We start from the raw sequence: 16,529 nt of genomic DNA, 5'->3' as shown, positions 1-16,529 counted from the left end.
GTTTGTTGACCATTAGTCTGTCTTCTTTTGAAAAGTTTCTGTTCATGTCTTTTGCCCACCTTTTAATGGGCAAAAGGGGATTTGATTTTTTTCCTTGATTTTCCTGAGTTCTATATAAATTCTAGTTATCAGCCCTTTATTGGATGTGTAGCACATGAATATTTTCTCCCATTTTGTAGATTGTCTGTTCTCTTGATAGTTTCTTTGGCTGTGCAGAAGCTTTTTAATTTGATCAGATCCCCTTTATTTTTATTGTTGCTGTGATTGCCTTTGGGGTCTTCTTTATAAATTCTTTCCCTAGACTGATGTCTATAAGAGTTGAGGGGAAAAGATGTTAACGATGGGTAGCAGACAACTTTACTGAATTGTTTCATATGGAGTAAGACAGCTGGGTTACTGGTAGGGCCTGCTTAAACACCACATAGTACATGTATATTTTGGTTTTAGAGATATTAAACATTGATTGTGAGGGTGATTTGCTTGCTTTTGAAAATTGCTTAGTTATATCCTGAATTGTAACAATGCCAGAAAAAAAAAATCAGATCTTGGGAGAAGATAGGAAAATCCAGATCCTCCTAGCATTCCTCTTCCAAGCAAGATTCCTGAAAGAGGCCAGACGCGGTAGCTCACGCCTGTAATCCTAGCTCTCTGCTGAGGCTGGCAGATTGCTTGAGGTCAGGAGTTAGAAACCAGCCTGAGCAAGAGCGAGACCCTGTCTCTACTAAAAATAGAAAGAAATTAATTGGCCAACTAATATATATAGAAAATTAGCCGGGCATGGTGGCGCATGCCTGTAGTCCCAGCTACTTGGGAGGCTGAGGCAGGAGGATTGCTTGAGCCAGGAGTTGGAGGTTGCTGTGAGCTAGGCTGACGCCACGGCACTCACTCTAGCCTGGTCAACAACCGAGACTCTGTCTCAAAAAAAAAAAATTGGCCAACTAAAAAAAAATATATATATATAAATTAGCTGGGCATGGTGGCACATGCCTGTAGTCCCAGCTACTCGGGAGGCTGAGGCCGGAGGATCGCTTGAGCCCAGCAATGAGACTCTGTCTCAAAAAAAAATAATAAAAAAAAAAAGATTCCTGCAAGAGACTAAAATGTTGCTTCATCCTGCTTACTTCCATGGAATGGGCCACTCCAAAATGGAACTTTATGTTCTAGGTTGAGAATAGATAACCCAAGATCAGGGCTCATTGTTCCATTGTCTTGCTTGAGACCTAATGGTATAGACATAAAGAGCTACTGAAAAATGACAACATTCTTTCCTCTAGCATTTGCCCAGCATGATGGTGCCACCTGGGCCTGCTACCTTTGAAGATCAGTGGGGTGGAGGGAAGCAATCTGAGCTAATCCCAGAAAGCTCTTTGAAGATAATTTCCCCAATGAGGCCCATACCAGCATTGGCACGTGACCTTCCAGCCCATGTTTCTCTCTCTGACTGTCATACCTCCATCATTCACTTTGTCTGCCTTGAGAAGCTCTGTAACAAAACTTCTCTAAAGCTTTTGAGCAGCTGTGTGCTAGTTTCAAAGAGGGTGAGATTTTGGATGGTAGGATTTTTCCTTCTACTACTAGACAGCCTGGATCAAGGTTTTGGAGAGTCTTCAGACATTGAGTCCTTGACTGCATTGGACCAAAAACAGAGACATGGGGCAGACTCAACTATTCTGTTTTCAGAAGATCCCTAGAGGGAAGGGATGAAGGTATTCCATAAAGAAACCAGACCTCAGAGAAGTTTTAAGACACCTGTGCTGTACTCCCCTCCACCAGGACTCAGAGGGGCAAATGTAGATAGGAATGTGACTCTTCAGATCTTAGACTTCAGTTTTTCAGAAAGAAGCACATGTGATATGGAATAGGGAGAGGTGAGGGGAGGGAAGAAAGGAGTAAGGGGGTCATCTCATAAATAATCAGATTATAAGATATTTCTTTGTCCTAGAATTTGGCCTAAAACAGTCAAAGAATAAAATGTGTTCCCTGTGGATGGTACAAAGAGCCTGAGTGTGAATGGATGTGGGTTCAGCTGACATGCATACGCAGTATCTGCTGAGTTTCGATCCTGGGCTAGGCCTTTTCACATGACCTGTATTCCTCATTGACTGCTCTGTAGGTTTGATGGCAGTACTCATACTGCAGATGTGGACCCTGGAACCTCAAACAAAAATGACCTATATACTCACATAATTTTGTCCCTTTCTCCCAGGTATTTTTACTCAAGCCTGGAAGGGAGAGGCTCTTTTCAGCCAATAATATGAAGCAGCAACTGCAGGCTGGAAGTAGAAGACACTATGCATTCATGCAACACTTTTTTTCTGGCTTCCAAACCTCATTAGCTGGGGGAGAGAGGGACTGCCTGCACTTAGGTATTCCCTGTGCATTGCATTTATATTGTAAGGTTTTTAGTAGATGCTGGTGAACAAATCAGTTGTTCAGAGTGTGTTTTATTTTTATTTTATAGTCTCCTCTAAGCCATGACCTCATCCTTAACCTGACTCAGGACGGGATCAAACTACTGTTTGATGCTTTCAATCAGAGACTTAAGGTAACTATAAATGACAATTAATGTTTCATGTCCAGCTGAGCTGGTCTTTCTGGAGCTGATTAATAAGTGGGCATGAACTTCTTTGGTTCAGAGACCACCACAATGTAAGGAACTGAAGCTGTGCCTATTCCCCTAAAAAGAGGGAAGATAGGAATGAGTTGGGGTGGTTGGAAAGAGGCTGGGAAGGGCTGCTCTCCCAAGTACCTGAGGGGAAGGGGGAAAGACTGTTGAAGCTTTGGGGAACATGCTGTAAGGAAGGGGCTTTTATGATGAATAGGAAAACAAGGGAGGAGCTAAGTATTTGGCATAGCTTGCCTAGAGTCTATATTTAAAAAGGTACTAAAAACAGGGCCTTACTACAGAATAGGACCAGATGATTTTCATCAGGTTTACATAACCTTGTTTTGTTTTATTCCATTCTTTTGTCAAATAGTGGGAGTTGGAAGATAGGAAATAGAAACTGTTCTTCCTAGAATGCTGGGGCTTCGGGTTAATACCATCAGCAATGAGATGGTTCTTTAACTCTGTTGAGGAAATGTGAACAAACAACTTGCTGGTATGTAGGGTTGTCTTAATTGGCATTCAAGTGCAATTTGCTAACACCTGTTTTAGTCCAGGGTGTTTATAATATACTCTGTTTACAAATGTCTGGGCCTCACAGGTTAGTCATGTAACAGCAGATTCATGCCTCAAAGTCACAAGGTTGAATGTGGCTCTGGGCAGTGGCGTGCCAGAGCCATTGTCCTGGTTAGGTTATGGAGTAGCTTTTTCAAAAGACTTGGGTACTTCCCAGTTATCATCCCTGTCACAAGTAAACTGCTAAGGAGAGAACACAGAACATGGAAAGAGAATCAGTACATGGCATAAGAATTCCTCATTCTATCCTATCTTCAATGTGGCATCATCACAAATTGGGGAAAAATTAATCTGATAACATGGAAATGCCTTTATAGTTATTTGTCTTTGATTTGGTAAAAGTCCACTTGTTTATAGCAAGGCATTTCATAGTAATGAGAAGCTGGAAATAACCTAAGTGAGCAAAAATAAGGGATGGCTAGGCAGCCCATAGAATCATAGCGTGGTGAGGATAATATGTTTAGTTTAGTAAGCACTTAGTATATGTTAGCTACATGACTGTTTTACATGTATTTTCTAATTTTATCCTAACAAGCCTGTGAATGTCTACTAGATGGAAAGGATAAGTAGTGTACCTGATTTTAGGCTCTTAACCCTATATTACCAGCATGTAGTGACTGGCCACTGGGAACAGGATGGCTTAGGCTATGTTGATGGGTCTGAGAAATAAGTGTGAAAAGATGAAGAAAATATTATGCAGAAATGTGAGGAGTGGGAAGTACCTTTGGGTAGGAGAGGAGGTAAAATAGAACCTGACAGTCCTCTTCTGCCTTCTGTGGGATCCCTATTAAGGAGGAAGCTGGAGCCCTGCCTGAGTCTCTGGAAACTGTGAGGAAGTGAGCCCTGAGCTCTGACCTGACCTATCTGCCTGCCCTTCCATCCAAAGGCTTCAGAAGCCACCTCTTTTGATGCAGTCTCCTGCAGTTGCTCTCTACCCCCACCTTAAGCCTGAGAGAGAGAGAGAACCCTGTGGAATGAGGCTTTATAAGTCATAACCTTTACAGCCACCTGTCTTTTCCATTTTTGTCTTGGCTGCTGCCACATATCCTCCCCTCTGGAGAAATCAGGTGCTTCTGCAGGCCAGAGGTAAAAATTCATGGGCTTTAGACTTCCCAGCTGCTTATCCTTGTGGCCCAGCAAGCTCTATGGGATGAAATCTGCTTATTGATTTTCATAGTGACGTGAAAGACCTCATGATGGCCAGTACTCTGGGTCCCTTGCCACAAGTGCTGCCCTGTGCCCTGTGATTAGGCCTGGTCCACTGTTCTCCCATTAGGCAAACAAAGTTGAAGCACCTATATATGTTGAACCCCTATGGCTATTGATAGGTGGGTGACAGTGACACAAGAGGAACATCCTAGAGGTCTGCTCCCACAGAGTGGATGGTAGGAAGCATTTGGGGGATCATTGGCCAGCTGTAGGGGTAGCAATCAGGGAAGCGAGTACCTGCGCCTACTATAAACAGAGAGAGCTCCTGGCTGAAGGTAGGGCCCTCTGCCAGCACAGGGCTCTGGCCTCAGTGAAACGGCATACCAGTTTGGCATGGTATGCTGCCCTGCCCAGGCATTCTGAAGGGGACACTAGCTATCTTCTGAACCACAGCTGTTCTCCTGCCCTTTCTTCCATGGCCCCTCCCAGCACTTCTTTTCGTGCTTCAAGCTTCATATTGCACTTAACTAGTTTCATACCAGACCAACTTACCTGACACATATTGAGCACCTTCCTTATGCAAGCTGAGTCAGACCTCAAGGGGCTTAACTTAGTGGGACCAGTGAACAGCGTACACCAGTACTGGAGGAAAGGGTTCATTTAAGTACTGACACAGTCCAGCAAATAGGATCAGAATAGCTCTATAATAGTCAAAAGGTTTCTGACTTTGTTCAATATTATGGTTTTTAAACAAAGTTAAGGACAGGGTCTCTGGCCAAAAGTGAACTACCTATTATGTCTCAGTTTCTGTGGTAGTGCCACATGCTTCTGCACATAATGCCCCACAGCCCCTTCCACAATCCAGCCCAGATTGGCAAGACAGACAGTGAGCCAGCTCTATAGTATCTCTACATGAAGACCAAAACTCCCAGCTTGAGGATGGTAGATGGGGCTCCAGGCCCCAGCCAGCCATGCTGCTGGCTGCCAAGCCCTTGACACCATTGCATGGAGGACTTCAAAGTGCTTATTACTTGACACCACTAATGGCTGAGTGTTTGACAATGCTTTTTCCTTTGTTTTTGCCCTGAGTTCTTGGTATTGCATCTGAGACATTTCATCTGAGGTCAAACCCATTAAAGAGCAAACTTCACAAGGGTCCTGAGGTTCTCCAGGTTCAACCAGATCCCCTTTGTTAGAGACACAACTGAATACTGCCACACTTGTCCTCAGCTAATGTACTGTGGCTTATTTTCTAGCAGGATAGACCTTCCTTTCAATCTTTTGTTTTGTAAACAAAGTAAGCTTCAAAATAAGCTATTTTTGAAAGTGATTTGATTTGGTTTTTATAATGTAGTAAAGTATAAAATGGAAGGAAGGGTGCTCAGTATCTAAGGCATAGCCTTTACAAGCTGCATGAATTTGATTCTGTGGAAGATATCATTGTCCAGTGAGGTGGTATGTGCCCCAGCAGTGGATTAGATATAAGGACCTTGACCCATAGCATCCATGTACATCTGTTGGACAGTCCACTAGAAAAGGGAAGAGGGGAGGTTATGGTGTATGTTTTTGCCCCTATTTTTAAAATGAGAACTAAAGATAACATGCAGTGCTTCAGGAGAATTTCAGCTAGTAATGGAGTTTTTTCTTTACTATATATTCTATAAATGTCTTTTTAGTCTTTTTCAATCTGTCATCAACTTCAGAGCAGTAACAACTCTTAAACATTTGATTTTCTTTTTAGGTAATTGAAGTATATGATTTGACTAAAGTAAAGTTAAAATATTGGTAAGTTTTCTCCCCTGCTGATATATGTCATGCTTAGTAAACAGGCCGTATCTACTACCTTCACTGAATTAGTAAAGATTCTCGTCTGTAGCAGTCTAGAGATTACAGCCTTCTGCCATGGTTTCCTGAGGCAGCCTCCAAGCCTGCTCATTTTCCTGGGAAAGAGAAGTAAAGCTCATTAAGAACAGGCTGTGTGTTAAACACTTCATATATATGTCATCTAATTTAATCCTCTCAACAAAGCAGAACCTCAGCTTAGAGTGATATGACAGTCTCCAGAGTCATAGCTGGCCTCCCCCATACGGCTTCTCTTGGCACTTTTTTTCATATTTTCATGACCAACAGAGATAGGACAAACCAGATAGGTCTGACTCCAAAGTCTATTCTAAAGAGAATGCCAAAGAGACTATCATTTAGAGCTAAAATGTACTTTTTAGAATGACAGTGGGCATGACCTGTACAATCCATAGACACTTGAGCCCCCATTATGGCAAGACACTAGGCCAGCATCTAGAGTATTCCTTTCAGTAAGCCTCCTTAACAGGCTTCCCTTTCACTTTGTGAAGGTGTGAAGAGGACCTGATTCCTGGGGCAGGCTCAGGTAGCTTTTACTGATAGAGGAGTGGACAAGTAATGTGTGATAGCACTGGCCCCTGCAGGTTCTAGTTGTCTTTTAGTCTTGCTAGGGCCTTCATACCTCGGAGTCTGGTGGCTTCTCTTCTATACCCTCTTGTTAAGAGTCAGTGGTGTCTTGGGAGGCCCCATAGGATCAACTCTGTACTATATATCAGCCTCACAAGGGTTGACCTTCTTCTGACCTCATTAATTCTGTATTTAAAAGTTCTTTAATTAAACTTTTTATTTTGATATAATTATAGACTCACCTGCCTGCATCTTAGGAATAACTCTTCCACGCCGTGCGCGATGGCTCACGCCTGTAATCCTAGCACTCTGGGAGGCTCAGGCGGGTGGATTGCTTGAGGTCAGGAGTTCGAAACCAGCCTGAGCAAGAGTGAGACCCTGTCTCTACTATAAATAGAAAGAAATTAATTGGCCAACTAATATATATAGAAAAAATTAGCCGGGCATGGTGGTGCATGCCTGTAATCCTAGCTACTCGGGAGGCTGAGGCAGTAGGATCTCTTGAGCCTAGGAGTTTGAGGTACTGTGAGCTAGGCTGATGCCATGGCACTCACTCTAGCCTGGGCAACAAAGTGAGACTGTCTCAAAAAAAAAAGAATAACTCTTCCAGCCACCATATCTCATGATCTGTGGACCCATCGTATGAAGCCTAATGTTAAAAAATATTTTTGGGCCAGGCGGGTGGCTCACGCCTATAATCCTAGCACTCTGGGAGGCCAAGGCGGGAGGATTGCTCAAGCTCAGGAATTCAAAACCAGCCTGAGCAAGAGTGAGACCCCATCTCTACTAAAAATAGAAAGAAATTGCCCAAGTAAAAAAATATATATATTTAAAAAATACTAGCCAGGCATGGTGGCGCATGCCTCTAGTCCCAGCTAGTCAGGAGGCTGAGGCAGGGCGATCACTTGAGCCCAGGAGTTGGAGGTTATTGTGAGCTAGGCTGACACCACGGCACTCTAGCCTGGACAACAGAGTGAGACTCTGTCTCAAAAAATATATATGTACTTTTTTGGGGGGGAAAATGTACATATATATACATATTTTTGTTTTTCAGTGGCGTGCATTTTAATTCTCAGGCCATAGCTCCTACCATTGAGCAGATTGACCAGTCTTTTGGCGCAACACATCCTGGAGGTAAGCCAAGTCTATCTAATTCCTCTGGTTCAGTGGCAGCCAATAGCAATAAACCTGGCTAGTGGCACCATCCTACCCTACTCCCTGAAGTCAGAACCCCATAGGATTGTGGGGTTGGTACTTGGGTGTGAAAGAAAGCTCCTCCCCCTTGTTTTCAACCATTAGGTCAGTTCAGAAACAAGATACAAGGACGGTGTTGGCAGTCATTACTCCATGCCAGACTGGTTTATGTTAGTGACTTCAGATGCCAGTCAACCATGTCATTTTCTTCTCCCCCACCCCCACAGTGTACAACTCTGCTGAGCAGCTCTTCCACCTCAACTTCAGAGGACTGTCTTTCTCTTTTCAGTTAGACTCATGGACCGAGGCTCCCAAGTACGAGGTTAGCCCTTCTTGTCCCCTGGTGTTTGTTGCCCAGTGCCCATGTAGTATGGGTCAGCAGATAGTGCTGTGGGGGTGGGGGTGGGGCCTCTTTAGGGGCCAGTAAGGGGTAGAGTAGGTGGGGTTGACATAGGAAGAACAGAGAATCCCAGACTGGCATTCCTAGGAAGAAGAGTGAGATTAGGCTCACTTTTCAGACAGAAATTCAATCACGCCTGGCTTTCAAGCTCCTAATCACTGCAGTTTTCTCAGTGGCCTAGAATTTGGGGGTTTCATCCTCTGGATTTTAAGTTGTTGCTTTTGGGAAACATTTCACTCATTCTTAGGCAACACCATCCTTAGGGTTGTGAAACGATAGCTTTTGTAAGTTTTATATTTTATTAAGGAAGCATTCCTATATTTTCCCCTTATGAAGAAAAGAAAAACCAGTAGAATTAAAGGTGAACTTGCATGCATGGTTGTGGGGAGCTTATTGACCCAGAGCCAGATTTCACTGTGTGCTTTGACCAGACCAGTTCTTGAAGACCATAAGTACCAGGGAGGACAAGAGCCCAAGTCCCATGTGCCTTTAGTACAACACTCATCCTGTATTTGCAGCCCAATTTTGCCCATGGCCTGGCTTCTCTCCAGATACCCCATGGAGCAACTGTAAAACGAATGTACATCTATAGCGGAAACAACCTACAGGATACCAAGTAAGTATAAGGAGCATGAGTTTTATACTAAGACCATGGCTCCCTGAGAGGGAGGACCAAGCCTCTACTCATTCTGTACCTGCCTCCAGGGCTCCCCTGATGCCCCTGAGCTGTTTCCTGGGCAATGTGTATGCTGAGAGTGTAGATGTTCTTCGAGATGGAACTGGACCTGCAGGTTTACGACTTCGCCTGCTTGCTGCAGGTCAGTGACTGGCTTTGAGGTGGTTGGATTCCCCATTACAGCCATGTTGAGATATTGTAAAATCCCATGTGCTTAGAGCTATGTCTTAGTCCATTCAGGCTGCTATAACAAAATACCATAAATTGAGTGACTTCTAAACAACAGAAATTTATTTCTCATAATTCTGGAGACTGGGAAGTCCAAGACCAAGGCACTGGCAGATTCAGTATCTTGTGAGGGCCTGCTGTCTGGTTCACAGACTTCTCCTTGTGTCCTCTATGGTAAAGGGGCTAGCTAGCTCTCTAGAGTCTGTTTTATAAGGGCACTAATCCCAATTCTGAAGTCTCTGCCCTCATAACCTGATTGCCTCCCAAAGGTCCCAAATCCTAACACCATCACCTTGAGGATTAGGATTCCAACATGAATTTTAGGGGAACATAAGCACTCAGTCCATTGCTAGGTAGTTGGTAAAAGACAAATGATGCAGATATTTATGGCTAAAGCTTTTGTTTAATTTTGTCAAGGGACAGGATATAGTCTTATCATTAGTAAATCTTAATAAGTGACAGTAACACTGCATGCCTCAGCATGCACATAGGCCACCTATGTGCCTATGTACCTTTGCAGCAGTTCCTAGGTTGTTTCCTGGAGATGTAACCTGTGGGCTGCAGTGTTATCTGTTGTCCCCTTTTCTACTCTAAATGCCAAGTTGTCAGAGTGGGCCACACTTTGCCAAGAGATCTGCTGACCATGAACAGCAAGAACAAAAAAGAGTTACCATCTTCAATGACTTATCTCTTCAGGATCCATGCCTCATCTTGTGACCTTCTCGTGCCTGGCCAGTGCCAGCTCTTTGGGCTTTGGATCCTGCTTAATAGAATTGGGATCTTCAATGTGGAGTTTGATGCAATAGAAGGGTCACGCCTTCTTGGAGCTCATAGTCAAGCCAGCACTTGTTCATAAATTTAGGGTCTTGAATCAGTCTCTGAGGCATTGAATCTTAACTGTTGAGAATCTGGTATATAAACTCTGAGCTCACTCCTCTGAACAATTAGATAGTTTACAACCTCAAGGTTAGAAATTTCTTAAAATGTGGTTTTCAAGCCAAGGCAGAACAACAACTACTTAAAGAATTGTTGCACTTGAGCTCGTTTTTGAAAGAATTGAGATATGGCAGGAAGGCCAAGTGATTTAGTGTCTGTCTTCTTGGGTTGATCACTGCTTGAAACAGCAGGGTAGTCAAGGATCAGGGTCATTAACCAGGCATGGTGGCATACACTTGTAGTCCCATCTACTTGGGAGTCTGAGGCAGAAGGATTACTTGAGCCTAGGAGTTTGAGGTTGCAGTGAGCTATGATAACACCACTGCACTCTAGCCTGGGCAACAGAGCAAGACTCTGTCTCAAATTTTTAAAAAGGATTAGGGCCATTAGTCATCACAGGTGACAGCAGGAGCCTGTTGATGGTGGGCTCTCAGCTATTTCTGTTTGCCACCCTGTACAGTACACTCCCAGCAGTCACACCTCTCACTGCTTACACTGTCAGCAGGGAAGACACTTTCTGTTAAGTCAGGACTTCACAGGACTTGAATTATCATCCAAGCCAGTCCTCATTGAGAGTTTCCTTTGACAAACATAAGAGTCTCAACTGACCTGTTTCTCACATCTGTTTCCTTGTGGAGTGAGTCTACAATGATGCATCTAACACAGGAAGTCGGGTCAGCTGTCTTGGTCCTCACAGTAATTTAAAGGAAGACACATTCCAGGGAATCACAAACTAAAGTAGTCTCCTAAAAGTGGGTAATTCTACCTGGGTAGGCTTTAAGCAGTGTGAAACAAATGAGAAGACTCACCTGTAAAGGGTCCCTTCCCTGCAGCCCCATCTGAACATTTACCTGTATGTGATACCTGGGAAAATATATTAGGTCATTGGATACTTTGGATCATCAGTCCAGCTTGACAGGACTTGACAGTGGGTTCAGTAGGTCACCCAGGCTTGCCTAAGCTGGAAGATTTATGCACAGAGAAGTTAATAAGGATCATGCTTTTCCCAGGATCTAGGTTTAACACAACCTTTATTTGCCACTCAGTGTATATATGCTGAGAATAGAGATTCTTTGGTTAAAGAACTCTGCCTAGTTACTTCAGATTTTGGTTCTCTGACTCTTCAGCATACAGCAGATAGATTGTTCCACATAAAAGACTTTTGACAAGTATAGAGCCTTGTGCCTAGTAAGGTGATGTCAGTGGCACCAGAAATTGTGGTCCTTCTCTGATTCTTGGCTTATCATGGCACCAGAAATTGCGATCCTTCTCTGATTCTTGGCTTATCATGGCACCAGAAATTGCGGTCCTTCTCTGATTCTTGGCTTCCTCTTTTATTTTGGGCATAGCACCTTTTCTGTGTGTATGTCTTTTTTTTTTTTTTTTGAGACAGAGTCTCACTTTATTGCCCAGGCTAGAGTGAGTGCCGTGGCGTCAGTCTAGCTCACAGCAACCTCAAACTCCTGGCTCAAGCAGTCCTCCTGCCTCAGCCTCCCAAGTAGCTGGGACTACAGGCATGCGCCACCATGCCCGGCTAATTTTTTGTATATATATATATATGTATATATTAGTTGGCCAATTAATTTCTTTCTATTTATAGTAGAGACGGGGTCTCGCTCTTGCTCAGGCTGGTTTCGAACTCCTGACCTCGAGCAATCCGCCCGCCTTGGCCTCCCAGAGAGCTAGGATTACAGGCGTGAGCCACCGCTCCCGGCTGTGTGTATGTCTTTAACTGGAACCATTTCTGAAATGTATTAGAGAAAGTCAGGGTTTAAGGATTCTTCCCACAAATAAACATTTGGCAAATCAGAAGGTATTTTCATTCCTTTGTTTACCTGAGTTGTCTCTTTTGAGTGATAGTGGCTCTTACTGGGTTTTAAAGCTCTGTCAGGTTGTTTGTGTAGAATTAGGGAGTGGGTTAATGGGTGCTTCACTCTTTTTGTTTGTTTGTTTGTTTGTTGTTTTTGAGACAGTCTCACTCTGTTGCCCCGGCTAGAGTGCTGTGGTATCAGCCTAGCTCATAGCAACCTCAAACTCATAGCAACTCCTGGGCTCAAGTGATCCTTCTGCCTCAGCCTCCTGAGTAGCTGGGACTACAGGCATGATGGTCTGCCCGCCTCGGCCTCCCAGAGTGCTAGAATTAGAGGCATGAGCCACTGCGCCCGGCCAGGTGCTTCACTCTTGACTTTCATAGGAAGTCTTGTAGGTTCACTCTCTGGTTGGGGGTTACCATTGAGAAGTATTCTTAATACAAATCCTTTTATCTTGTCATTATGTACTTTCATAACACCTGTTCCTGCTGCTGGTCTTACCACAGTTTGTAATCTGTTTAGGGTTTTCTCAATCACATCATAAGTTCCATTGGTGGAGTTTATGGACAGAAACTACTGTGTTTCCCCCAAAATAAGACCTACCCATAAAATAAGCCCTAGCAGGATTTCTAAGCATTTGCGCAATATAAGCCTTACCCTGAAAATAAGACCTAGTGATGGGTGTGGCTATGCAGCATATCTGCACAACCCATGCATTTCATCTCAAAGCGGTAAAGAAGACCAGCAGCCCTTTTCATCTGCCCCATCGTGACAGCTACTCTCCCAGAGGTGACTGGAAAGGTGGGAGCAGCCCCACCAACAAGGTCAGCTCCCCCATCAGGTCCCGGCCATCCTGTGCATGCTGCAAGCTGAGGCTTTGAGGGGAAAGTCTCAGTGAAGTGAGGAATGGGATGCTCCGCTTTAGGTATTGTGTGTTCCCAGGGGGAAGAAGGAAAGCCATGGCTGCCATTTTACTATGATGATGTTCCAGAAAATGACTTAACTATATTTGAATAAATGTAGATTGTTGTACCATACTTAAAAAAAATAACACATCCCTTGAAAATAAGCCATAGGGTGTCTTCTTGAGGAAAAATAAATATAAGACCCTGTCTTATTTTCGGAGAAACACGGTATACTGTTTTGCTCATCTTTGTTTCCTCAATCTTTAGCATAATGTCATAGCCCATGGTAGGCAGTAAGGAAATATTTGGTAAGTGAGTAAGTTAAAGACGTTTCTAGAGTGCCATGTCACTTTGGGAAGATTGAATGAATCTCTGACATTATTTTGAGTAGGTAGTGATTTCTTGTTGAGTCTTAAGCCCTGATGACCTGGTATTTCCATTTGCATATAGTTTTGCCCCTCAGCCAGATCTAATAATGTAGCATGTAGCCATTGCCTACCTAGGGTCCTCAGAGGTTCAGGGTCTCTGCCCTTAACCACAAACTGACAACCTCTCCCTTGTTCTCTACAGGTTGTGGACCTGGCCTATTGGCAGATGCCAAGATGCGGGTATTTGAACGTTCAGTGTATTTTGGTGATTCTTGCCAAGATGTTCTTAGCATGCTTGGCTCCCCACACAAGGTCTTCTATAAGTCAGAAGACAAGGTAGGGAAAGTGTGTTTTACAGAGTAAATAGGCAGTCTCCCTCATTTTTTTTTTCAACCAACACTAATTTAATATTGAGTAAATAGAAAATGCTACTTTCCCATAGAACTTGTTCTGCTTAAAGCTGATGATGAAGTAAATTGAAAACTTTTCTCTTAACCCTGTTGGTCAAATTACCCTGACTCTTTCCTTGTTCATAGTGCCTGCCTTTCCTTGGAGACTAAGGCCTAGTCCATAGTCAGCCACCCTCTCTCCTAGATTGATCAGCACCAACAGCTGGGACTCCTCACACTCTTGCTTACCCAACTGCTTAATGTTATATACACAATTTGAACATCTTCATTTAATCAAGAACTGTATTAAGGGGTTGGATTTTAACTAGCACTTTTGGAGGCTGAGATGGGAGGATCACTTGAGGCCAGGAATTCAAGTAGCCTGGGCAACCAGTGAGACCCCATCTCTACAAAAGTGGAAAACTTAGCTGGGCGTGGTGGTGCATGCCTAGTCTCAGCTACTTAGGAGGCTGAGGCAGGAGGATTGCTTGAGCCAGGGAGTTTGAAGTTGTAGTGAGCTAGGCTGATGCCTCCATGATCTAGCCTGGGTGACAGAGCAAGACCCTGTCTCAAAAAAAAAATTTTTTTTTTTTTAGTGGAGGATTAGATCTTAATTTGTGGTTATTTTTTTTCCCTACAGATGAAAATTCATTCTCCTTCCCCTCATAAGCAAGTTCCCTCCAAGTGCAATGACTACTTTTTTAACTACTTCACTCTTGGGGTGGTAAGTTATGATTCCTTAGAGAAGCATTTCATTTCCTTTGGGGTGGGCAGTGCATCTCTGCACACCTGTGTGTGCAGCTGTAACCATGCCTGGGCATCAGGGAAGCCCATGTTGTTTTGCATAGGCTCTGGTAGCCCAAAGTAGACCTTTCCTGCTACCGTGATTGCTGAGAAAATACCAGGTTCCCTGATACATGTTTACTGATTATCCTCTGAGGTAAACATGTTCCAGAGATGGAGGCTGTGGAAATGTGCAGGTTAAACTATTTAGGGAATTTCCCTATTGTACAGCATCGGCCCATCTTCTGGAGTCAAAACAGGGAGACTGAAAAGGCTCAGAGACAGTGGAGGTATGCTTGTATATCTTTAGAAGACCACTCTAGAGGCTGTTGCAGCCCCATGCTTAGGACCTAGGGTCCTGGGTGCAGCTGGTAGCCACCATCAGTGCCAACAGTCCAGCTAGTGGGTAGGATGCATGTAGGAGAAATAATTGTGTAAACAATGTGCCAGCAGGAGACATCTCAGAGGCAGGGCTGGCCTGCACCATGGGTTTTCTAACCTTTGAGCCTTCTAGGATCTGAGGTCCTGAGGCAGCAAAGGGTAGATTCAAGAGAAGGAGAAAGGAGAGACTGAGTCTGCCTATGTGGGAAAGACCAAACATGAGCCAGGGTCAGTGGAGGATCTGCTGTAGGACCATAAACTCCTGAGGGTAGGATGGCAGAAAGAGAGAATAGTCCCATTGCAGCTGGACCTCTGAATTCAAGAGCTAGTGATCATAGGTGGCAGGGAAGATGGAGAAAATGGACCAGCCTAATAGGACTTTGTTGGCTCTTGGTACAGAGGTAGAGTCAGAGGTAACCCTGGGGTTGCAGACTTGAATAGCTGGTATGATATGAAACTGGAAAGGGTGTGGGAAGTAGGAGGAAGTGTTTGATAGGTGGCATCAAATCTACATCCAAGTCCTGTAGAGAGATTAGGCTGGAACTTCAGTTCAAGGGGTTGCTAACTCATGCAAAGGTTGTAATGTAAGCCAAGAGGCTCTGTAGGATCATGGCATTCAGAATGCCTTGAGCCCCTCAAGAGTCAGGTGTCCCCTGAATGTTCTTAGTAGCCTTTCAGCCAAAATCTGCTCTCAGTTAGATTTTTTTATCAGGTTCCATTGGCAGGAAAGATCTCCCTTATGTGTTTTAGCTCCCAAGCAGTGGTAGCTGTACCCCCTGTGCCTACCAAGTCTACAGATACTTGGTGGGTCCCCCCTCACTGAAAATGCCCTGTTAAAGCTGCTTGGCCTTAGCTGTCTCTTTGACTGTTGTTTGGGAGAAAGCTGATGCCTGCAGGTATCCCCATTGTGGAGTGGGTGTCTCCGAGTTGGACATGGCCTTGGGAAGACCCCTGTTCTTCCTCAGTAACATTCCCTACTTGAATACCCTTGTTTTCTATCCCAGGACATCCTCTTTGACGCAAATACACACAAAGTGAAGAAGTTTGTCTTACACACCAATTACCCTGGTCATTATAATTTCAACATGTGAGTACACCTGTATCTGCCTCTCTGTGAAGTGAACTTTGAGCTGAAAAACGAAAGCTTGTATCTTTGGGTGTTCACTAATTTATCTACAATTGAATTCTTGCTGTTTCATGGGAAGTGAACATTTACTGAGTGCTTGCTGTGTTCCTTGCACAATGTCCAATGCTTTATTTACATCTCTCCATTTGAACCCATTTTACAAATAGGAAAATCACTTCAGAAAGCTTAATGTCTTTATCCAAGGTGGTAGGCTCTTAAGAGCCCATGGCCATGCACTTTTCTGTTCAACTTCATTGCCTAAATCTGGCCTCCCCCAGTGAATGCTGTGTCAGGGGCTCAGAACCAAGAGTTCGGACAGGTGTGTTTGGTTCTGTTTTTCCTAGAGAGCAGGGTTGGGATGTGGGAGTGGTCAGGCCTTCCAGGAGGCCCAGCATTTACCCTTCTGCCTTCTCTCTAGTTACCATCGCTGTGAGTTCAAGATCCCACTAGCTATAAAGAAAGGTGAGTAGTAAATGCCCTTAGGGTAAGGAAGGAGTTTTGGAGTCAATTACCCATTATGAGAAGGGAGAAAGATCCAAGCAGAGAGGGGAGTATTGGTTAGGTGTCTGGAGCCT

At 44.0% G+C, this 16,529-nt stretch overlaps 1 protein-coding gene across 3 annotated transcripts in view; it reads left to right on the top strand.

Annotated features, from left to right (window-relative positions):
- The window catches only part of PHAF1 (phagophore assembly factor 1), a 31,095-nt gene that overhangs the window by 10,722 nt on the left and 3,844 nt on the right, over nucleotides 1-16,529 (top strand). For all 3 annotated transcript variants that reach the window (XM_075995732.1, XM_012742587.2, XM_075995733.1), the window contains exons 4-13: nucleotides 2,462-2,545; nucleotides 6,072-6,115; nucleotides 7,812-7,891; nucleotides 8,179-8,273; nucleotides 8,870-8,967; nucleotides 9,057-9,169; nucleotides 13,478-13,611; nucleotides 14,305-14,388; nucleotides 15,833-15,915; nucleotides 16,373-16,416. In XM_075995732.1, the coding sequence (XP_075851847.1) occupies nucleotides 2,462-2,545; nucleotides 6,072-6,115; nucleotides 7,812-7,891; nucleotides 8,179-8,273; nucleotides 8,870-8,967; nucleotides 9,057-9,169; nucleotides 13,478-13,611; nucleotides 14,305-14,388; nucleotides 15,833-15,915; nucleotides 16,373-16,416 (859 nt within the window). The remainder of the gene's footprint in view (nucleotides 1-2,461; nucleotides 2,546-6,071; nucleotides 6,116-7,811; nucleotides 7,892-8,178; nucleotides 8,274-8,869; nucleotides 8,968-9,056; nucleotides 9,170-13,477; nucleotides 13,612-14,304; nucleotides 14,389-15,832; nucleotides 15,916-16,372; nucleotides 16,417-16,529) is intronic.

The sequence above is a fragment of the Microcebus murinus genome, chromosome 20 (genome assembly GCF_040939455.1).
Source record: "Microcebus murinus isolate Inina chromosome 20, M.murinus_Inina_mat1.0, whole genome shotgun sequence".
NCBI classification, from domain to species: Eukaryota; Metazoa; Chordata; class Mammalia; order Primates; family Cheirogaleidae; genus Microcebus; species Microcebus murinus.
Note: the sequence above shows the minus strand (reverse complement) of the source record. Positions and strands in the feature narration are given on the sequence as shown.